Raw genomic sequence first — 23,808 nt, forward strand, 5'->3', positions numbered from 1 at the left:
TCCCCTGCCGGAAGAGGAAGGGAACCGGGGAGAGCCGGGGAGAGCCCGGCTGGAGCCGCAGCCCCGCAGCATCCCCAGGGGACGGCTCCGGGAGGGCTCCCCCCGTGAGGAGCGGTAGGTGGCCCGGCGCCGGGCGGGCCCCGCAGTGGTACGGGAGGGAAGGAGGAGGGCGGGGGGGGGGTAGAGCCCGGAACGGCTTCGCCTCAGCGGGGTGCAGGTCCCAGGGGCTCCGCTGAGGAGAAGGAGGGGAGGGACGGCGGCTCCTCGCCCTCCGCCGCCGCGGCCCTGCCCGGCCGCCCCCATCTCTCTCTCTCGCAGGCCCCTCTTTCCTCCCTGATCTGAGATTTGATTTGATTTTTTCGTTTCCTGGTTGAAAATCCGGCTCTTAACCCGGTTCAGGACTGCATTGAGGAGCCAGAGAAGCCTTCCCAAGGCTTAAGCGGGTGAAGCCAGACCCGGGCAATCTTAGAAGGAGGAAGCAGGGGTAAGAAAACACCAGAAGGATGAAGCTCGCCCTGCTGCCGGAGCCCACATCCCTGCTTGCAGGGCTGAGAGGCGCAGCGATGCCGGGCATCAGCACAGGGCCAGGGCAGGAACCAGCAGACACAGGCCTGGAGTCACTGAGAGGCAGAGCCGAGGGGTCAGGGACACTTCATGTCCAAAGGAACAACTTCCCCAAACCCCAAAACTTCTCCCCCGCCGCTTAAAACCTCGTCCCACAGGACTCAGATGCCATGGTGGAGGTGAAGCGTTTTGTTTTTGCTGACAGGGTGCCAGGGTCTATAAAGTGTTTCGTGGTTTCCTGCCTAACTAAAAAATACGGAGAGGTTTGAACAACAAAACCGGTGGAGCACAAAGGCAGAAACGTGTAGTGCTTTGGGATGTTGCATAAGGGAAACTGTGACCACATTGCCAGACCTGGAGCTAGCTGAAAGGTCAGTGCTAGCAGCGAGAGGTTCAAGCCACACGCTAGCTGAAACAGCAGCGAGAGGGAGGTGTAAAGGATGTTGCCCTGCGTAAGTAATCCTGAAATAAAGTTTACCTTGGTACAAAAGCCAAATTGTGAGAGAAACAGGATAGAAACTTCCACGATGAACCCATCCCGTAATGCGTGGCCAGGTAGACCCAGGGCCAGAGACTTTTTGTCTAAACAAATAGCTGCTGTGGGCTCCTGATACTCTTATATCCTTTGGGTAAACAAAAAATGCTAAATATTTGTAGTGGGGAGGACATGCCATTTTAAATAAAAGGCTCCTCAGCATAACCAAACCCTTCTGTTCTCTGGCAGATTTAAAAGCATAATGCCAACAGCTTAATAAATGGGTTGCAGGTGGCCCCCTTCCATGGTTACCTCATCGTGTTTGAACTTTCATGCTGCTTCAGCACAAGTAAACTGAATCCACAAGTAGAGAAATGTCATGAAAATATTTATAGCTTGGCAAAACAAAGCAGTTTATAGCTTAGCATAACAAAGTGTTATGGTCTTCAGTTAGAGTGGTATGATTTTACATGCACAGTGCCTTGTATGCGTAATATGGTATGTCATACCTTGTACAGAATTTATATTAAAAAAAATAGTTTTCAGTCCTGATTTATTAAAGTCAATTAATATTTTGGTATTGAATGACTTTCAGTTGGATGAAATTTGGTTTCCATTTTTACTCTTTTAGCGTAACAAGTGTTCAGGGATTTTTGCAGTGGAAAGGATTTCATTGTTTTATGGCTGAGAAAATGTTTTACAAACCTGAAGCTTGCAGATTCATGGTTTGTGTTTTGCTCCTTGTTTTTAATATCTGTTGAAATGGAAGTTTTGCAGAATGTCGACTGACTTCTGTATACGTTGAAAGTATAAATAATCTCCTAGTTACCTGAACGGGGATAATCAAAACGAGCGCCTTTTCTTATCTGTTTTACTGTAATACTGGATTGAACATTTTGGGAAAGTTTTCTTGCATGTTAACAAACTTTAAATGCTTCTTTGTTCTATGCTTTATTTGGGATACCCCTGTAATAGAGTTTGTAATCTGATTGCCCTCATTTCTGCTTTTTTATGAGAGCAAACTTGGTGTTGAGCTAAGAACCCAGAACAGAGAGTTGAGCCATCTTCCCTTTGAAAATGAGGTAACTTAATAAAGCCACAGCTTACGTTTATTGCTGTGAGGTCTGCAGGAAGTGAGAAGAATCAGCAAGATATCCTTATGAAAGGCCTGCAAAATTCCTCCTGCTAACTGGCTATAAACGTCATTTTTTAGAATCAAAGCACTTGTGAGCATGGCTCTGAGAGAGGGAGAAACCAGCAGCAGCTCCGTCAACGACAAGCTGGAGCAGAACAGCAATCGTGTTATTGCAATCGTCTTCCTGGCACTGTTCATCGACTTGTTGGGATTTGCTCTCATCTTGCCGCTGTTCCCTTCCATCCTCGATTACTACAGCCGGACCCAGGTACGTCACAGAGGAGGCCAGCCTGCTGGAACTGCTAGCTATGAGATATTTAGTGGAGGGAGGAAGAAAACTCCCTTGTCTCAGGGCAACTTAATTAGTTGTAGGCAGAATAATAACATCTAGTCCATTTAAACTGTTTGAAGAGTGATTTTTTAATACTTTTTTTTTTTTTTTTGGTCAACTTGTATAAGATTCCTCCCTCTTGCTATCTCATTAAAGTGAGGGATTTGTTTTGGGGGAAAATTCAGTTATTTCCTAGGGGCTGTTCCTTGTACTTACCTTCTGCTGGCCCTGTCTCTTCCTTTTCATTTGATCATTTGTTGCAGTCGCCTTCATCTCCAAAAGATGCTTTCATGTATCATGCGTGTGTTGCTTTGTGAAGAGGAGGTTTAGTTCTGAAACTGGGATACAGGAGATCTGGCTGAAGTAAAATATGCATTTGTATCTAGCTGATAACTTGGAGTCCCCCAGTCTTGATAAACAAAGACACTGATGCCTAAATGCATTTTGTGCTCTAAATGGAAATTGTGTGCAAAATCTCTCCCTTATCATCTGGCTGCTGAGGGCAGTGGTACCAGCAAAAAATCCCTAAGGCGGTTTTTATAATTCATTCACCAGAGATAGCTAAGGGTTGGGTTTGTTGGACAGGCTGCAGGGGTGAGTTGACAAGGATCTCCTGAAGTTCAGCAAGGAGAGGTGCAAAGTCCTGCACCTGGGGAGGAACAACCCCAGGAACCAGCATGTGCTGGGGCCACTGGGAACAAAGTGGAGCACAGGAGCTTCCCTCTGCCCCTCAGGAAGCCCTTCTGTGCTGTGCAGGTGATGGAGCCCTGGCACAGGCTGCACAGAGAGGTTGTGGGGTCTCCCTCCTTGGAAATCCTGTCTGCTCCCACCCCCAGCACCAGGTTCACCAGGTTTCAACTTCATTCTTAGCAGGGAGGTGGCTGCTGCTCTGGGAACTTGGGGCAGAAGATCACGGTGGTTCCCAGCCGTGCAGCTGCCCCCAGTTGCCATTCTCAGGTGTTACCAGACAAGAAGAAGTTGTCAGGGGAGAATTATTTTTTCAGCCCAGACCTCTAAGTCAGAACCCTTTTCCAGCCCGCCTCCAACTGCAGCTGTAGGTTTTGTGTTTTCTCCTACCGTGTCTCCAACCCTAACCATGGACTCTGACCTCCGGAATATTTTACTTCCAACGTATTTCCTATCATCAGGATTTTCACCCTATTTTTTAGGGCCCCCTTCTTTTCAAGTCCCCCTCCTTTTCTCTGGAGCTATTCTTTTTCTTACCACTTCTTCTTTTCTGGACCTACAGACCCCTGGCTTTCCCAGCCTAAATTATCTATACACAGAGGGATAGAGTGTCTCCCCGGTTGCTTTATTAATTGAAGGATACGGGACATGCCGCTGTTGTTTAGTCTTGGTTTTAGCAAGTAGCATGCCTGATAGTTTTAGGAAGTTGTAGTCCAGACATCCACCCACCCAAACACATACGCTCATTTACCTGTTGCTGTTAGCATTCATAATTTAAGCTATTTTTAGCCTTACCAGTCAACCACGAAATACTGGGGGGAAATGTCTTTGAAAATAAAGCAGAGCATCTTTCCTCCTGCTTCTATTTCCCATCCCTCTGTTTTGCAGGATGGACTCTACTTGTCGTTGCAACGTGGCGTGGACTGGTTTGCGGAGATGGTCGGGATGCCTCCCGGGCGTAAATACAACAGTGTCTTGTTTGGAGGTATGGAATTTAAACAGCTGAAACAAAACCTGCCTTGCTTTCGAGTCATTTGCAATGTTGTGAGGAATGATGAGGAGATTGACAAAAAATAAAAAACATACAGAGAGCATAAGAGGTTTTCTACTCTCCATTCTCTGAGGTTTTCAGCCTCTGACCAGACGAAACCCTGAATGTTTTCTGGTCTGACCTCAGAGTTGACCCTGTGAGCAGGAGGTTGGAGTAGGTGCCTTCCAGGGGTCCATTTTAACCTGAATTATCCTAATTTGTGCTTCAGAAATGCAGGCCTGCTGCTCCTTGTTGTCAGACTGCCAGCTGAGGGTCAGGAGCCTGCTGTGCTCTTCCCTGCCCAGTCCCAAAAATTCTTTTCCCCTCACAATTGATCTGCACGTGACTGGAGACCAGTCAGTAGGGAACACTGGAATTAGGAGCTCCTGAGTTCAATTCCCACCTCCCCCTGGGCAGCTAGAGTGCAGCACTGCCTCTAAATCTCATTAGTCCTATTAAATGCAGTAGGGCTGCTGACTTGTAGGGTCAAGAAGCATTTGCTGGCACTAGAACACCCTGGTGTGGGTGAGCTCCTGTAGGAGCAGTGCCGGAAATCCAGTGCTCGTTTTCAGTCAGATTACTGGCTTTGAATGGTAGGAAATAGTTTTTTTAAACCCTTTTGCACTTTTTTAATCCCTTAAATCACTTTGTCTCCTCTGAGACCTGGCTCTAAGGCTCCTCCTTGCTCCTCACAGCCTCAGACTTTGTTCAAACAAGGGGCAGGGAGCTCCCAGTCGTGTCCAACTCGTTGCCTTTCCTTTTTCTTGCTGTGTCCTGGAAGCACTGTATCGCTTGGTTTGGCTCAGTTGTTTTCAAGGGGAAGGAGAAATCTCCCTGCTCCTTCCGGAGGGACCCACCTGACCTTTTGCTCTTCAAAGAAAGTATAACGTGTAACTGGGAACATGCAAATAAACTGGCTTGGGAAAGAAGCTGGTGTCCCTTGCTGCTTTCTCTCTTGGAGAAAAGTGTTTAGGAGCAGTACAGAGCAATGATGGGATGGTCACTAATTACCTGACATCCACAGGCAGCGAGGATGTAGACGAGGTGGCTGCATTGACTTGGCATCTGCCACATTTAACTCCATCTCTTCTGCTGGCTTTGATGACAGCTCCTCTTAGTGATCCACCTAATTTTCTATACCAGCAGAACACTTTTTCTTTTATCTAGGTTAGCTTTCTGCCAGGTTGAGTGGAGCTAAGTCATTGGAGAGCTGTCCAAGACTGCAGGAGCCTGGGAGGATGGACAAACCAACTTACTTGTAGTCAACTGCTGTCGCAGCCCATCTTTGCTGGTTGCACCTTAAATGGTTATAGTGGAAAGGTTCATTACACTTGTAATGTTAAACAGAGGCCAATGCAGGATATTTTCTGCTGTCCTTCATTGTTGCTCAGACTGCCACCTGTGCAGGGGGCTTTGGGGGCTTTTGAGCTATCATAAGGAACTTTTGCCCATAAGGTGTTTGGCATCAATATTCTGCCTCCCTTAAAGTCGTTGGGAGCAGTACTTGTGGTCTCTCTCTCCTCAGCCTTTTTTAGCTTTGATAACTGAATGATCTGAGACGTATAACCCAGTTTTTCCTTTGGAGCAAAAACTGTGACAGCAAGACATTTTTCTGCCTGCTTGTTGAGAGTGTAGTGCAAATTAATGAGCGTGTGAAGCTGGAGATGGCAAGAGAAAAGAGGAATTAAACATCACAGAAGCTGGAGGCAGATTTCAAAAGACTCTTGGAGCCTGTTGGAATCACTCCTACCTCTTAGCGCGCCTCACTAACAGCAGTGCTTGTGTCCTTCTTTCCATGATAAGAAGGAAAGAAAAGCTAATTATATTTGACAGAATCAGGTTCGAACAATCAAAAAATTCTTAAAAGAACTGTGACTGTTCGAGGCTGTATTACCTCTGCTTTAGGAACAGAAAACATTTGCAGATTCTCCAGTGTTTCCCAAACTGACTCCATGCCATTATAACCAGCGAGTTTCAAACAGCTTCTCACCAGTGAAGTAACCAGCAACCCATCCACCTTATCCCTTTTGCTTAGGCCTGTCTGTGCCATTGCCTCCTCGGTCAATTAACCATGGAAGATCATTGTTCTGAGGGTGGCTTGGTTTCAGGGACATGCTGTTCTTTATCACTGTTATTTTACATTTGTGCGTTTTTAACAGACCAAACAGAGTGGTAGGTCTGGAACAGGTTGGCTTTGTATTTAAGATGAAAGCAGCAAATGTAATGATATCTCCGTATGTTTTGTGTTTTTTTCAGGTCTGATTGGCTCAATGTTTTCCATCCTGCAGTTTTTCTCCTCTCCCCTCACCGGTGCTGTGTCAGACTGCTGGGGCAGAAGGCCTGTCATCTTGCTGACAGTGGTATGTCTTGTGCTGCGTTCAGTCACGTCACCTCACTGCACAGTTAAAGGCCTTGTGCTTGGCACAAAGGGTTGGGAAATGGGTGTTCCAGGTCTGATGGTTGTGGCCTTCTTCTTGCCAAGTCACTGGGCTACACTTCCAAAATCGAGTGCTCAAGCTGAGGTTCCATAACTGTACATGGAAGGCACCAAACTGCCTGTCTGGGATTTTCCAAAGCCTCTCACCCCTGTGTATCAGAGTCTGACTTCAGATGCACAGTTCACAAATGACGGATTTAATCCCTCTGAATTTTAGTTCCCCAAGTGCCTGATGATTGCTGATTGCTTCATGACCTATTTCACAGAGCCTGGCATTTGTTGGTTAGACGTTGCTATGTAGCAGTGAAAGAAAGGTGGATTTATTATAAAAATGAACTTTCCCCAAGAAGTTTTCTCTGTTGCTAGTCAGAGTTTGGGGTTCTAATTACAGAAGCAGTGGAAGTATGGTGGAACTTGGCAGTGAATGATGTACAAAGCCTGCTATTCTGTTGGGCTGTGGAAAGTGAACTAAATATATGTGTACTTATGATTGATTATGGAATTAAAGGACTAGAAGTGTGAATTCTTATTTTGAACTCAAAATTCTGTTGGAAACAAATGGAGCAGGATGTAAAAAAATGGTTTAGTGCCCAGGGCTGATTTATCTCCCTTTGAGCTTTTCTTACGCTTTTTATTTTATTAGTAGTCTCACTACTTCATTTATAGGAAATTCTTATGGATTTGGTTCTACTTTTTTTTTTTTATTATTTCACTGTTCAGGACATAGCACAGTATCAGTATATTCAGGCATTTCTGTTGCATAGTTTTTGGAGCAGCTGTTGAAGAATGGAAAAAGAAAATCAAATGTTTAGCAGCGAAAAGAGCAGAAATAAGAAAAACTTTCCTGCCCCTTATAAAGAACCCTTTCTTTCTTCTGCAGATGGGTTTGATGGCATCGTACGCACTGTGGGCTGCCTCTAGGTCCTTCGGCGTTTTTCTCCTCTCCAGGATCATAGGTGGAATCAGCAAAGGGAACGTCAGCCTCTCCACAGCTGTAATTGCTGACTTGCACTCTCCAAAAGCACGGAGCAAGGGCATGGTGAGTTATACCTGTGGGGCAGATGTTTGGGTTTATTGGCTAACTTTTAATTGATTTCAGGTGCTCTGAGTACATTCCTTAGCAGCGTGTTCATTGATCAAAAACACGACCTTCCATACTGCCTTGCTTTTGAGAATGTGCCAGATGGCTTTGCTGGTAAGCTCTCACGCTACTTGTCGGTGGCTTTCACCTCCAAGTGAAATGCAGATGTCCTAGAGGTTGAAAAGCTACCTGCCTAAGTGGTAAAACCGTCCCTCCTGCTGCTAACTTTAATCCTGCTTATACTAGCTGAGGAACTGAAAGGTCTTTTATCTCAGAATGGCCCAGTTTTAGTAACTGGAGCTCGCTTATAGGACAACCCGCTTTTCTCACCTTTCCAAGCCGTGGCACCACAGCAGCAGTGCCCAGCATGGCCCTGCCTGCCTTGGATGATGCAGTGCCTTCAGGACCTGAGCTCAGCAGGTGATGGATGTGGCTTTGGCTGACTGAGCAGCAAGTGGGCTGAACAGCTGCCCTTGCCTCTTCCAAAAGGCAGCGGACCAGATGGAAACACCCTGCAGGCTGAGCTTTGCCTGTGGATTGCCAGTTAGATCTTTTATCTTAAAAAAGCCTCGGGGGCCCAAACTTCTATTAGCAGCGTTATAAACCATCATGTGGGGCAGCTGCGTCTTGGGAGGGGATTTCACAGTGATAGCTAATGAATTTTCCAAACAATTTATTACAATCCTGGTGAGAGAAAATATATATCTGGAGGAGGATAGCCATACAGCACTAGGAAATAAAATGGGTCACAGCTTATTTTTAGGGCTTGAGAGCAAGTCGCTTGGGCTCACATCCACACGGTTTAACTCCCTCATCTTTTCTGAAGCAGAGTGGGCATGTTCATTCTGCTTTCTGGGAAGAGTCCTCACTGATGCTGTTCCCAAAGTGTGCTGGGCATTATCTGAGGGAATGCTGCTTGGGCAGGCTGAAACAGGGCTGGAGGTAGGGGTGAGTCAGCACACCTGCGTGTGCCCAGGCCTCTTAGTTTAGTACAGGTAAAGGCAAATAGACTGAAAAGCAGGAGGATTGTGTTCTGGGATGGCATGGTTTGGGGTCCTGCCTCTGTGTGTATGTCTTTGAATGTTTCTTAATGAAAATGAGCCAAATCTGCATTGTTGTGTTGTTAAGCAACCGAACTGAGACAAACTATTCAAATCCATGTTCTCTCTGTTAAACTCCCATCTCCTCTGTGCAGGTTCTACCTCTTTTCCTGTGTGCTAGTTTCACAGCAAGTTAATAAATCCTCTTTAGTAGATATACTAGATTCAGGTTGTTCTGGGAAGCCTCTCAGCCTGTTTGCTCTATCAGAAATATAATCCTTAATACTGAAATTACCAAAGCAATTCAGAAGCTGTAGACATCACGCTACAAAAGTTTATTCTATGGCTGCTGGATCTGCTGGCTGAACAATCCCTGAGGTGAGAGTTGTTGTTCCCCTTCCCAACTTCCTTTCACTCATCATCATACAAGGAATGGTGTCCCTCAGATACCCTTTCACCACGTTGCAGTTTGTCACTGCTGCTTTGCTGGCTAGGCAGAAAATGAAATGGGATATTTGGAAATAACAGGTTCTTCACACTCAGTGCTCTTTGGTTACATTCTGTGTGTGTCTGCATTTCTTTAAGGCACATGCCAGGGAATCCAAACTGGTTTAAACTGAGCTACCTGAACAAACTGGTGTCTAAAACTACGTGTCGATGTGCATTTGTGTCGTTGCAGGCAATGATTGGTGTTGCCTTCTCCCTTGGTTTTACCCTGGGTCCCATGATTGGAGCTTACCTAGCCATGGAGCCAGAGAAAGGAGAAGTCTTCTATCGTCATTCGGCATTGTTAGCACTCACATTTGCTGTGGCTGATTTAATTTTCATCTTCTTCCTGCTTCCGGAGACGCTTCCCAAAGAAAAACGGGTAAATGAGCTCTCAATTCGAAGGTCTGGCTTCCTTGCAAGAACAGGATTTGACAGCTGTTGAAATACTGGAAGTATTGAAGAAGGGGCTGAGCCAGTATCTCATGAATTTAGCTCATTCTTGGGATCAGGTTTTCATGCTATTCAGGCTGATATCAAGGTGGTTGTATGATGGCCCCACCTCCTAGCCCAGCATAACGTGAGACCTGTTTATAGGTGGCATGCTGATGAATTGCTGCCTTTGGTGTTGTGTGAATTTTCCAAAAACTAATGGCAACCTTGGAGGGAGAGGGTGAATTTTCAGTTATTTCCAGTTACCCAGTATACATCAGGTTATTTTTTTAACTGTTATTTTGTCTGTGCTTGATTATTTTGAACACTGAAGTAGCAATGACTCTTAGATCTGTGAAAGACAGCACAGCTCAGAGAGAAAATGTCTACATGTGCTAAAACCCAGTAACTGCTAGAATCTGTGGGGTAGAACGTGTACTAGCATCATGATTTAATACTGTGTGATCAGACATTGTTCGAGATATTTCTATCTGATAACAAGTCTCTTGGAAGACTGGTGGTGTGGGAGAGCCTGAATTCAGTCCTAGGTATCTGGAGGAAACATTCAATTTCAGGTTTTCAGCTGGATTGGATCTTTCTTGTCGTCCCTTGCCTCTAAGCAGCTCTCAGACGTTGAATCATGCTTGGTCTCTGGACAGCCAAACCTAGCTGACACGGAGAAATGCTGTTCAGGAAACTTGTCTGCGCCGCTCCTGCCCGGGCAAAGCTTCAGACCTTCCTTGAGTGTTTCCCAGCAGGGTGTGTCAGATGTGGAATTGGTTGCTTGTGTGTATTCCCAAACACTACAGCTTTATTATTATTTTTTTACAGCTCTGGTATGTCTCATCTGTTCCTCTTTCCTATTTGGCTGCTTCTAAGCATTCCTGATAAAATCCTGTCCCTGGTTAGAGCTGCACTCTGGGGTGACGGCAACGTGTTTATGGAAGGAAGTGCTGCAGGGTGAATCTGTGTTCTGAAAACAATTCCACCTTTGCTGTGGAGGGATAAATGGCTTCGGGGCCTTCCTGTACAGTCCCTGACCAGTACCCTCCCCCTCTCATTATCCTCTTGGGAGTTCTGATAAGCTAATCTGTGCTCGTCATCGTGACTGAACTGTGATAAGAAACTGGGTGCTCTCTCCCTGCTCTGGGGGACTCTGCCTCCCTGCAGCAGTAGGTGTTGCATGAGGCAGATTTATAGGTGCCTCTCGAGGTCATGTTAAGCACACAAGTTGTTTAATTGCTGATGAGATGGTGATTTTTCCAGCTTTGGAGCTTATGATTGGGATCAGCATCAGTGTGCTTGTGCCGTTTCCTTCCAGCTGCCTTTGGGTAGTGGACCCGTGCAGTTCGTGTGGTCGAGGGTATTTGCAACTGTTCTTGTTAGGCTGCTTTGCTTGGTTTTGGGGTAATCCCTCCAACTTGGAGTGGAAGAGGAGCAGTTTCCCTGGCCGCCTGATAACTGGGTAAGGGCAGGTGTGCTGGCAGCCTCTCTGGCTCCTGGCTGAGCTGAGCTGGAGCAGGGGCTGCTGCACTATCGTGGTGGAAAGTGTTGGAAGGACGTAACTGTGAGAAGGGGAAATGGGAATGATAACTGGTAGGAAGGTGTGTCAGCGGGATCAGACATCTGGTTCTTTGAAATATGCTGTGTTCTCATGATATTCCTGTTTCTCTATCTGTCTTCCTTTTCTCTGGAGAGCCATAGAATATCCCGAGTTGGAAGGGACCCACAGGGATCACTGAGTCCAAGAGACTCAAGAGAAGAGCAAATATTTCATTCGTTTATGTTGGAATTGACTTGTAGAAAAGAGAAGGTGAAGGAGGTCAGGGGGAGCAAGGATGAGTTTTCATCCAAAGATAACAGAGTTTTTGCTACCATTTTTCCCCTTTTTTCAACTCTTCCCTGCGTTTTTCAGGTGAAGAGTGACGGAAACGTTTTACCTTTCACCTGTCAGAGACACTGGTCTTACGTGAGTTGCCCAAACAGCTCCTGTTGTGACCTGCTTGGTAGCAGGGAGGAATAAAAGTGTGTCTAGAAGAGTCTGTCCCCTTTAAGAGCTTTTGAGTTAATTTTTAGCTGAGCTTGCTATGATCAAGGCTGACTTGCTGAAGGAAGGGTCTTACAACTTCATTCTCTGGTGTCTGATTTGAGTGCTGGTGCTGGAGCTTGAAAGGCCCAGGCTGCATTCCTGGTTTGGATAGACACTGGGACTTCAAGGCTTGTTACTTAGTGTCTCTGCATTAGAGGAAAACAGGAAACAGACACTGTGAGAAATGTCTGATGTTCGAGGTGCTTTGGGTGATTATGAAGTGAAAGGGAGCAATTTTTTAAAAATAAGTCATAAGCGTGAAGATTAAACACAAAGCATTGTAGATTTTGAACCTGAAGAGGATCTGAACTCCACATAGCTGGTGACATTCCCTGAAATGGGCAGTGTGTGCTTGCTGCTTGGGGGTGGTGAAATGCTTTCATCAGGTCTAATACATTTTTTTCATCAATCAGTGGGTGAAGTCATTTCTAGATCATTGCTTCTAGGGCAAAGGCAGGAGAAGATTAAAAGAAATATATATATTTACATATAAATAAAATCAACCTTGTAAATATATATATTTCTATATAAATAAAATCAGCCTTATAGTACAAAAGCAGCTTGGCACCCTGTCTGACATGAATAATAACTCAAAACAGCTACAAACTGCAGATTTTTTATTACTGGCAGACATTCTTGAAGAGAGTTGCTTGTTACCAGTTTCTGTGTGCTGCACTGCAAACACCATCATGCCAATAAATGCAGGAACTGAGGACTGCTATGAGCCAGCTTCAGGAAATCCTCTTACAGACCTCATAAAAGCACGAGGAAACTTCTTCTTGGGAGTGTCTTTTTACCCTCTGTAATACATGCAGTGGAAGGGGAAACAGCCCAGTTTGTTTTACGTGGATCAGCAGCCTTACGGCTATGTAAAACAGCCTGGTATATTGATCTGACTGATGGTGGGAGACCAACGGACTCCAGAGCTGGGCTGTTGGATGCTCAGAAGACTGTCAAAACAAGCCAGGCGGTGTTAGTACCATTTTAAAGGGTGATTTGTTTACACACTTTTTTAAACCCAGTCCATACGTATCCTCAAGGCACATGCTGAAGTTCTGCTGGTAATTTACCCTTTAATCTCAGCATCAAAGGGGGCAGCAGCTTCCTCCTTCCCCAGCTGGGATGAGGAGGAAGCTCATCAGATGAAGCCTGTGCAGTGTTTTGAGGGGATTAAATGCTAAATGTGATTACTTAGGATTCTTGAGTCCCTCTTATATCTTCCTGTGACTGTCCTGCAAAGTGGCAGCCTAAATTCTCCTACTTTGAAAGGAAATGTTTCCTTAAGAATTTACACAGTGTGTATGTATATTTATATATTTGCTTTTCATATTTTAGAAGAAGAATAATAAAGTTTAAAACATTTTCCGTACATCTGTAGGGAATTAAAGCATCTCCTAAGCTCCTGGTGATGAAGAGCAGGGATGGTGTCACTAGATGCATAATTAGGTTGAGATGTGTGGAGTAGGAGGACCAGAAGTGCTACAAAATAAATTTTCCCCTTAAAAAAGCCACACAACGTGGGCGTGTAGAATCTCTAGAAATCTCTCTAAGGAATCTCTCTAGAAATGGTATTTTCTGTTGCTTCCCCAGGAGGTGTCACTGGCTGGCTAAAAGAACCAGCAGTACCACTCCAGGCTGTCACCTGCTGTGCTGCTGCACCTACTGCTCTCAGCCCTGTAGCTCACACAAATCCCCGGCTTTCCACGAGGCTGCAGGCAGCTGTGCCATTATTTACCCAGTAAATGTTCATTGACAGGCAGGGTGATGCAAAAAGGGAGCCAAACCGAGCCACCTTCAGTCTGTGCACAACGAGCTGCTTCTGCCTTTTAAGCAACCCAGGAAGGAGTCTGTTTTCAGTGAAAACTGCTATCAGTGCTCTACCTTCTAGTTACAGTGTTGGAACTAATTCAGGAGGTCTGGGATGTTATCGGGGGTTGCTCAGACCCCAAAGCCAGTTGTCTTGTTTCATCTCAGGTAATGTTTGTAGGTATTGAAGCACTTCTGACTGTTGCTGTCATTTTCCTGCAGTAGTAATTACATCAGTTTTTTAAAATAAACCTCTTTCTGTCATCAGGTCTCCTCTGTGACATCTGGATTTCAGGCAGCCGTTGACTTGCTCAGTCCTCTGGCTTTATTTCAGTTCTCTGCAGTCACCCGAGGAAAGGAATCCCCTTCAGAGAAGAGTAAGTGTTAACTTGCTTTCTGTATTACATTATGTATCTTCTTGTATCTGGGGATGGTTTCTAAGTGCAGACTTTAGTCACACCCATTTGGAAGCAGTACTCTAACTCTTTAAAATCCACCCTATTAATTTATGAACTTATGCTGACCCTCGTATTCCCAGAAAAAGAGGTTTTAGATTAGTCTTTTGAGGATTTCTGACTTGCTACTCGCTCATTCTTCAGGCACTGGCTGCAGTTTGGGTAGGCTGCAGGAAGTGAAGTGATTTAAAAACACAGCTCGAGGCATAAGTAAGGGACATGTTAATATGCGGATCCAAGCTGCAGAACAAGAAATTTTAGACTGGGCTTTTATTTCTTGTTTCAGGATTTGGAGATGTAGGGTTTGAGCACTTCACTACATTAAATTATTTAAGGCATAGAAAATAAATCAACATTTGCCGGGTCCACCAACTAATCATCCATGCTGTTGCATCAGGAAAGGAGCCCCCTTAGGAGAAAACACGTTAAACACTGCATTCACAGAAAAACAAGTAAGACTATCTATCAAAGACCACAGATGGCTTAGAAGGGATGCTGTGCTTTAGCCAGTGTAGTCCTGAAAGAACCATTCCAAGGTATTAAACTGAATACAGGAGCTGATTAAAAATAAGGAAATCAGAGGGTACGAATATGAGGGACAGGGACTGGACTGGATGAGGGAGAGCAGAGACGCAGGGAGAGATCAGTCTTCTGGGCTCTTCTCTCACCAGAGGGAAGGTAATGAGCAGAATCCATTTCATGGCATGTCTTGTATGGGTATTTAAAATGAGCATCTGAGGAAAGACCTTTTCCCTGTACAGTTATTTTATGTCCACTACAACTATTGCTATCATGTAACTGTTGCTGTTATATTTTAAAGCAGTGCTTGAAAACCACCACCATATTTCTCTCTTCCCCCACTCCCCTCACCTCCCTGTTTGTTTTTTGTGGTGTTTTGTTCGTTTAGATCTTCAGAATCTGAAAATGCTGGGCGTGGTGTATTTCCTGTACCTCTTCCTGTTTTCTGGTTTGGAGTATACACTGAGTTTTCTTACTCACCAGAGATTCCAGTTCAGCAGGTACAGTGCGCTTAAAAGACACGTCATGTATTTCATCTAGGCTGTTTTCCAAAAGCTTAATTTAAGGTCTTTTATTTTCAAGAAAGAGGCTTGAAGACTATTACTAACATCAGTTGGTAAGAGTCAAAAAAAAAACCAGCCATTGCATTCATTTATGATTGGGCTTTGTGGGAAGAATTTAAGAAAACATAGGCACACCGCTTATCACCCCGGGAGATACTCATTGAATGCACCCCTTCTAAGACCTAAAGAAAATCAATACACAAGATTAAACTAAAGCTTCTGAAATATCTGTAGCTGGGCTAGTTGTATTGATTGACTAGCATAAAATCTTTTCTCTTCTTCCCCAGAAGAGTTTTACACTATCAGGACAAATCTCGAGGCTCAAAAAAAATAAAAATAAAAAGAATGATTGAGGGATAGCCATGTGATGGCACTGCGTACGATGTACAGTCATTACATCTGAGAGTTTGACTTCCTCTAGTCAACCACTAGAGCAGAGAGAACAGAATCCACTAAAAGAAGCTCAGCTTGAAATACTTTTCCTGCCAGCTCATAGGAAGATTCCCAGCCAGGAACATGATCTTGTAGCTCGATTCCGTATGTGTGTCCTTTCCTTTCAGTGACTCTCAGGATTTTGTCTCATCTCTGCATTTCTGTCTTTCATTACAGTTTGTGGCTTAACTAATGTGTGTGCAACAAGGAAAGGTCTTCTAGTGCAGTAAGGCTGCTTCTGCAAGGTCCTTTCAGGATAGCCACACAGTGAGATACTCAACTTTATGCCGACAGTACAGGCTGTGTGACAAACATGCTTGTTACAGAGGTGAGAACTTCTAGCTGAGAACATCCACATAGTCCAGCAGATAAGAGAGGAGAAAGGGACACTTGAAGAAATATTTCAGGGTGGAAGGAGAGTGCAAGCTTCCCAGTGCAGGGCCTCACCACCGTGCCTGTGCCCATTCCTTGCAAACCAATAGCTCCTGCACGTAGGGCAGAGATTTGCCATGGCACGAGGTAACGTGTGGGCTCTTCGTGGGCCACCCTAGTAACAACTCAGCTACATCGCAGCAGTCTAGAGACCTCTGCAGTATTTGCCAGCAGCTGTCCTGTCTCTAAGTAATGGGTTCATCTTCTTTCTGTTTGCCTGTCGTGGAAATTAATGTCTGCGTATTAAGAGCTTGTGCTGCTCGTGTGAGCATCTAAAGGCATTCTCTGTCTTGCTCAGGAAAGGGTCTACACTGGACCTGTGCATCTGATGGTGGAATGCTCTGTGCATGACTTTGTAACCTGTGTTTCTGCCTCCCTTACAGCATGCAGCAGGGCAAGATGTTTTTCTTTATTGGAATAACAATGGCTGTGATCCAGGGAGGTTATGCTCGCCGAATCAAGCCAGGAAATGAAATCAAAGCTGTAAAAAGGGTAAAATATATATATATATATTTTTTTTTTATTTCCCCCCATAAATCTGATACATTAATCTTCAGTCTAAAGAGCAACGAACAGTGGTTGGAGGCTATAGCTGTACTTGTCGGATCAAAAGAAAATTCTGTCTGTCTCATTTCAGTGGTGGGCAGGGAGAAACAGAAATCTTCCTCTAGTCTACAACGTTGTGGTCTTCCATATTACAACAGCATGTACCAATACACAGGCAGAAGTTTCTCTGACAGAAGCGTGCATCTGTTTGCAGTGTTTGCCTCTTTCATCTTAGAGATGGTGATACTGCACTGAGATGACAGGGAACAGCTCATGCAGCTTATACTAAGGCTGTGGGACAAGTAGATGTGTTTTGTCACTTGCGTTTGTGTGTGGAGCTAAGGACAGCAGGTTTCCAGCGTTTCTGAACTTCTGTTGCTGCTTGGTAACGTCTGCTTGGACAGCTAAAGCCTCCATCCATTTATTATGCATTACTCTGAGGCCAGTGTGATTTCAACAGTGGCAAATCGCACTGCAGCCCGGTGAACTGACTTGGTTTTTCTCAAAAGTTATTTCTGCTAGGGAAATCATCCCCACCCTGCTCCCGGGCAGGCAAAAGCTAACGATGTGTTTGTTGTGTCACAGGGGAAGCATTTCCCTAAGAAAACTCACGCTGCTGCACTGGTGCTGCTCTGTCCTCTGCACCAACTTCCTCCACGTTCTCTGCACTGCAGTCTATGCAAACTGTGGCTCACCCTGCAAATTTCTGTATTTTTTCCTCTTTCCTGCACAGGGAAGTGTAGTTACTGTGAAATACTCAGTTAGTTTAACTGGCCAGTTGCTTCTTGTAAACACCCACGTGCTCCCTGCCGAAACCTGCAGGCCCCTGGGCACGCTTTCTGCAGATGCATGTGGCTTGGGTGGCTTTTGTGGGAATTCCTCCTTTGGCTGCGGTGATTCTGGTGCTTTGTTTATGGATCTGGATCGTATGGCAAATGTGGCTTCTCTTAGCACAGCGGTTACGGTGTCTCATTAATCACTGAGTTTTCAAAATGAGGCATTTTGTGGGAGTGGAATTAAAACCCTGCAGCAGGTCTTAACTGATCAGTTTTCACAGAAAAAAAAATGTGTATGAGGGAGAGATCACAGGGGAGCTGAAATCCAGGCCCTTTGAATAGAGGAATAACCTTTTCTTTTTCTTTTTTCCTAGTGAATTCCCCCATTTTTTGTTCTTGGCTCCAAAAACTCCAGAGGGTTTGACACAACCCTTAGAATCAGCCAGTGCTGCTGCAAAAAAAAACTAAAGGAGCTGTAGCACACAGGCTTTTTGATCTTGTGCTAGCTCACAGGATTAAGAGATGAAACCAAATTTCTGGACAGTTCAGCACAGAATGAGGCAGAAAAGAAAGCAGATCATGTGAGAGAACTGCGAAAACATTGTTTTCCTCAAGTGGGAGATGAGCTGTGAGGCTACAGCCTGTGTTATAGGTGACTCCAGTGCGTATGTGGTCTGCAGTCATGTGGCACGGAGAGAACAGAGAAGTGAATTGTGTTTATGCATGGCCATCCAGATGAGTTTGCAATGTCTGCTTGGGAGGGAAGGACGCGCTGGTTTAAGTGTAATTCTGTCGGGGAAAAGACCTGGCAGGACACCTGGAGTGAGGCTTTAACAAGCACGGCTTAAATGTAACTGTGTGACTCATTCATTTTTGCAGGCTATTATGCTGCTGATTCCAGCGTTCCTGTTAATTGGATGGGCTGCAAATGTGACCCTGCTGAGCGTTGGACTGCTGCTGTACTCCTTTGGTGAGCCAAACTGCCCTGAATTCTATGCACACGTAATTTTTCTTCGCGTATTTATTCATTAATTAAGAAAGACACACTTCTGTTTCAAGGTGTTAGCAGCAGAAGTTGATGTTTCTCTTTATACAGCCCGGGAGGAATAGTGGCTGTTGCTTCCTCGTGTTGTTTGTATCCAAGGAAGTTGCCGTGGTGACATTAGGAAGCATCCCCAGTGCTCATTGTCCCATCTCACTACAGAGCTCGTGTTTTGTTTTGTTTTTTTTTTTTTCCCCCATCACCAGACCTTAGAAGCAAAATATTCAAAATAGCTTGTGTCAGGAAAAGAAGAGAGCATTTCTTTGTGTTTCAAAGGTGGCTGCGTTATTTCTTAGGCAACAGGCTGCCGAGAGCTGCACTATGTTACGGTGAGGGCTGGTGCAAGATTCAGGCTGAGCAAGGGCGAGGGCAGGTCGGCCTTGTCCTGAACATCGTGGCTCGGGGCTGTGCGGGCTGGACGCTGCCCTGCTCTCCTGCATTGCAGGCTCCTAGGCCAGGGAGGGAGATAAACTCCCTGTAGCTTTTGCTGAGTGCAGATGGTTTTCAAAGATGCATAACTGCTTACATAAACAGTGTTCTGACAACTTAAGCCATTATTCTGGGAAACAATTATGAATGAACTTGGATTCATCAGCGATGGAGCCATACCAAAGTGTCCATCTGAGAAAAGATTTCAGATATCCCCAACGCTGCTATTGTTGAGAAGCTTCAACTGAGGCTAATTATGAAAGGAGACTTCTCTTTTGCATGATGCAGACTGATTTCAGAGTAAACTCCCAGCCACAAAATGCATCTGTTTAGTAGCTTGCTTGCCTAGGACCAGCCGTGTGGTGGACAGGTTTCAAACTCTAGATCTTACTAGATCTGGCTCTTCCCTAGCTAAGCCATCCTGAGAGGTCTCTCAGGAGAGACCTCTTTTCCCACCCTCTCCCTCCCCCTGCCCAAGAAATTAGGATGCCTGCAGTTAAGGCAACAAATCCATCATTCCTGCTCTCCAATCGTTTTTCCCTTCCCAGAAAAGATTCTGCTTTGCATGCTGAAAGCACTTCCCTCTTGGCGGAAAAGATCCCTGTTGCAGTAAGAGGGCAGCAATTGCTGAACAGCTCTTGGCTTTTTTCTTTAAAAAACGTTGTAGCCTCTTGCTGGACTTAACGGTCTTACTTCTCAAGCTGCCTCTTTCATCTGTGAGTAAAGCCTTGTGCATGGGGACAGCGTGGTTCTGTGTACGGCAGCTCACAGGCTGGGGGAAATGTGAGCGATTCCCTTCCCCTTCCTCTGCAAAGCTGCCCTGAGCTGATCTGCCCTACCCACCCCTCTCCCAGTGGAGAGGAGCAGCAGTAATGGGAAACACCTGCTCAGAGCACATGGCTCTTCGTGCAGGTTGGCTTCGGGGGGGTGTTTCTGTTATTGGACTGGATTAAAGTGTATGATTCATCGTTGGTGCAGTGCCCCAGAGCTCAGCATACTTCTCTGCAGCAGTAATGAGTTCAGGCCACGTGTTTTTCGCGATTGCTCCTTTAGCTGAACTCTGCTGGTCGCTGACAGTCTCTTTTGTGTGTTTTTCCAGCTGCTGCCATTGTTATCCCATGTTTGTCTGCGGTCGTATCAGGCTATGGTGAGTGTCCTTGCTTGGAGGGGCAGCCCCTGGGCACGTAAGTGACTTTGTATGCACTTGGCTCGAACGCAGGAGTGACCTCAGGTTCAGTGATGCATCAAGAGGAACAGCTGGGTCCTGGGGTGGCCTCAGGTCTGCGTGCTGGACTGGGCACTGTGGCTGCGGCTTGTCTGAAATGCCTCCTTCACTAAAATCAAAGAAAGCCAGATGGGACTGCTGGGGGTGGGAAGACAATATTCCGACCCTGAGAACTTCCAAAACATCCCCCACTGAAGTACAGGAAAGCCCAGACCTGACAGTACCTGGCTCTGAAAACTGTCAGCTCTGTGTACTAAGTCCTTTCAGAGTAAGCAGGAGCAGTTTGACAGCCCAGTCAAACTCTGCCCGGTGAGCACACTACTTTTGCAGGTTTTTGCTGGTTTGTTCCAATGGGCTGGGTCAACCTGAAGCAACCACGATGTTGGTCATGATTAAGAGGATCAAGAATAGGAGGTAAAAAATGAGGCTCCTGGGCAAAGAGCACAAACGCCACTGAGGAAGGAAGAGCCTGGGCCTCTGAAGGAGACAGCAGCCATCTGCCAGCAGTGAAATCATTTCTTCCCGATTCCTTGGAAAAGAGCTGGATGTCGTGCTGGTTGCTACAGAACCCTGTATGGCAGATGATGTTGAGTTGCCACCTGCAGAAGCCAGCTCCTTCTTTAGCTCTGGTTCATTACCAAGGCTGCCAGCACTACAGTGCCTGCTGAGGGAAAAAAGCAGGGCTTTCCTTTTAACCAGGACTTTCATGTGGCTCTTACTTAAACTTGCATCCATGCACCTGTATTTTACAGCAGAAAAAAAAAATTACTACTTTAAAATTTAGGGAAGCAGATTTAGCTCTTTTATACAAGGTAAGGTTTTAGCCTTTTTCTGTTTTTTTTTTTTTTTTTTGTTTGTTTGTTTTGTTTTTTTTTTTTTTTTTTTTTTTTTTTTTTTTTTTTTTTCTTCAAGAATGTTTAATAACACAGTCACATTTACCTTGTTGTGGGAGAAAAAAAAATAGAGCTTGGGCAGTGACTGTGAAGTTGGAAGTTCCAAAAGAACCGGCTCCAGGAGCCCCAGTGCCTGCCCTTCAGGCTGTCCCTGCCCCAGACAGAACAAAGCTGCAGCCTGGTGACTGACTCTTTGCCTTCACAGGTTCTGCCGGCCAAAAAGGAAGAGTGATGGGGATCCTGAGGAGCCTGGGGGCTCTGGCCAGGGCCCTGGGCCCGATCCTGTCAGCCACAGGTGAGCGGGGCCCTTCTGCCTTCCTGCCTTTGCCAAGGTCCCTCGGGGAGCCTACAGCCTGTTGGGGGTGGGAGGAGGGGAGGAGATCAGGAAGGGAAACCCCAGCCCCCAGCTCAGAGCCCTAAAACAGTCCTCACAGAAGGAGATGGCCCTAAGAGCTGCACGGAAAGGGCCAGGGCAAGGCAAGGCCCCTCTTAGCCTCAACAGGAGCCTGGTGGATGAACTGAAAGGTTTGTATGAGCAGAGATGCCAAAGGTGGTGCCTGATTCTTTAGGCAGCTCAGCAGCATCAAACTAACCCATCCCAGTACATGGCTACACAGGCAGAGAAGCACCCCAGCACGCAGTGGGAGCCAGCAGCTGACCAGCAGCTCTTACCCTTTCTGGGCTTATTTTCAGCCTTTTTGGCAAGAAACCCATACCTGCTGCGCAGGGCCACCTCAGTGCCAGGGCTTGCTCTGGGAAAACAAGTCAGTGAGAGCAAGGGCTGCTTTGCTCTAACAGCTCACGAAGCTGCATCCCCATGGTGTACGAATTAGGCAGGGCGAGTCAATAATCTGCAATACAAAAAAAAAGAATTCTGCTGCATTAAAAGCAACCCCTAAACCAGGTTAAAGCAGCCCCACAAGGCCGATGCTGCTGGTGCTCGGGGCGGTGACCATGCTGTGCCCAGTGGCCCTCAGGGGAAGCAGCTGTGCAGCGCACCAGAGCCTGAACTCTGAGTGACCCTAACTCTGAGCACAGCCAGCACCCCTTCCCTCACTGCACCCAAAGGCCAAACTGGCTCACGCTGGCACAAACACCTGCCCCGTGCCTCAGCACAGGTACTGTGTGCAGGGAACTTCTAGGAAGGAAAAAACTAGCTTTGGACTTTACAGCAAAACCAAAATGGCAGAACAGCTCCAGCGTGCAGCACTTGTAGTGCCCTTGGTGCCCCCCAGCATTAGATTTCCCTGCGTTTTGTATGAATGGCCACGGAGAAAGTGCTGGGGCAACGAGTGAGAGTTTCCAAGCAACTAAAGTGGAATACGTGAATAGGAACTTCCCCGGTTTCTATACTGGCAGGAATGAACAAACCCCATGTAAAACAACCACCTTTAACATGCTGTTCCCTTGGAAGAGAACTATTACCAGCAGTGCTATTAGCCACCTCCTGCTTGTAACATGTGCAAGATTATACAGTAAAAATTCAGTGATTTTAGCTGTACCAACACCTATGTTCTCCCTTTGTATCAGTAAGTTGTTGAGAACAGGAGCTATAAACGCCTGCTCACTTATATGCAAGGAAAACTGCTAAAAACCTGAATTTGTTTCTTTTTCAGTCTACTGGCTGGCAGGGGCAGAGGTTTGCTTCACTGTCTGTGGAGCTTTCTTCCTCATCCCCTTCATTTTACTTGGTTCTATAAAACAGCAGACAAAGGAGGAGTAGACAAAGGTAGGAAGTAACCACGGCACTGTCACCAGCTTCTAAGAACCACCACATGACCTGATTCTTGCTACCTGCCTCCAGCAGCCAAACGGGAAGATCTTCTGGAAGGCCAGATGCAAAGACGCAGCAACAGCAGACTTCAGATTTCTTGCAGCCTCCACAGGGAATTCTGTTGGCTGTGGCCTCCCAGCTGGCTTGGCTAGTTCTGCAAACAGAAAAGAAAAAAAAAAATAGAAAACCAAGAACACGCAGCTCAGTAAAGTATTCAAATCATGGGCAAGCTGAGAGCAGCAGTACAGCAGCACCATGCTGCACAGCACAGCCCAAAGTTACAGCCAGCACCCAGTGCTGTTAACTCCCCCCCTGCAGCACTGCTCTTTGCTCATCTGCTTTGGTCAGGAGCACAAACCAGAGCAACTCCACTGCCCAAAGGTGCCACAAAAAGGAGTTCTGCCTGGTTTTCACTAGCAGACAAGAGCTGTCTAATGGGGAGTTTCTATACACATCATGAGATCTGCACAAGTTCTCAGTGGACCTCATAAAACTGCATCAACTGCCTTAAAGCCCGACAATCAAACCCAAACCAAGCAGCACACTACAGGCTTCCTGAGCCTGACTGGTACTTTGGCACAGGTGGACTGTTTTTAATATATGACTGAGATGTTTTGTACTTCTAATACTGTACGGTATGTTTTGGATGACCAACCACTGTCCTTTTGCAATACAAATAAACCGTTACGTTGTACACACGTGGTCAGTACTTCATCTGAGCCAAACATCGCTGCTGCTACTTGCCTGAGCAAGATTGGAGGCTGGAGTTCCACAACAGGAGTCAAAAACCTCCCCGAGGAGCTGACTGCTGCCAACAGGGTGCAAGCTTCCCCCAGGCAGGGCTGCGGAGGCCTCTCAGCAGAAGGGGCGGGAGGGGTGGTAGGGAAGAACCTCACCACCTTCCCCAAGGAAGATCTTCATGTTAAACCTGGTTGTTGCTGCTTTTTGGTGTCCCTCCTGCTTATTGCTCAGGTGGAATGGCTAGGAAGGAACCCCTAAAGGAGTAAATCTAAGCATTTTTCTGAGAATTTCTGAGAATACATGAAATCAGTCATTAGTCAACATACTAATCCTTAACAGAAAACGGAGCTAATTGAAAATTGTAGAATAAAACTAGAAAACAGAAGGG

The 23,808-nt window shown here is 46.0% G+C and overlaps 1 protein-coding gene across 2 annotated transcripts; it reads left to right on the forward strand.

The window, feature by feature from the left end:
* Positions 1-23,373, forward strand: MFSD10 (major facilitator superfamily domain containing 10). Of its 2 annotated transcripts, XM_032187409.1 has the most exons (14): positions 1-114; positions 2,253-2,442; positions 4,081-4,177; positions 6,479-6,582; positions 7,540-7,698; positions 9,460-9,648; positions 13,862-13,970; positions 14,956-15,067; positions 16,378-16,486; positions 18,196-18,286; positions 19,887-19,934; positions 21,111-21,200; positions 22,522-22,634; positions 22,713-23,373. In XM_032187409.1, the coding sequence occupies exons 2-13, from the start codon at positions 2,272-2,274 to the stop codon at positions 22,626-22,628; spliced, it is 1,386 nt and encodes a 461-aa protein (XP_032043300.1). In that variant the 5' UTR covers positions 1-114; positions 2,253-2,271; the 3' UTR covers positions 22,629-22,634; positions 22,713-23,373. The 2 variants fall into 2 exon arrangements, with proteins under 2 accessions (XP_032043300.1, XP_032043299.1); XM_032187408.1 differs by having other exon boundaries at positions 22,522-23,373.
* The last annotated feature ends 435 nt before the right edge of the window (positions 23,374-23,808 follow it).

This window comes from Aythya fuligula, chromosome 4, assembly GCF_009819795.1.
Source record: "Aythya fuligula isolate bAytFul2 chromosome 4, bAytFul2.pri, whole genome shotgun sequence".
NCBI classification, from domain to species: domain Eukaryota; kingdom Metazoa; phylum Chordata; class Aves; order Anseriformes; family Anatidae; genus Aythya; species Aythya fuligula.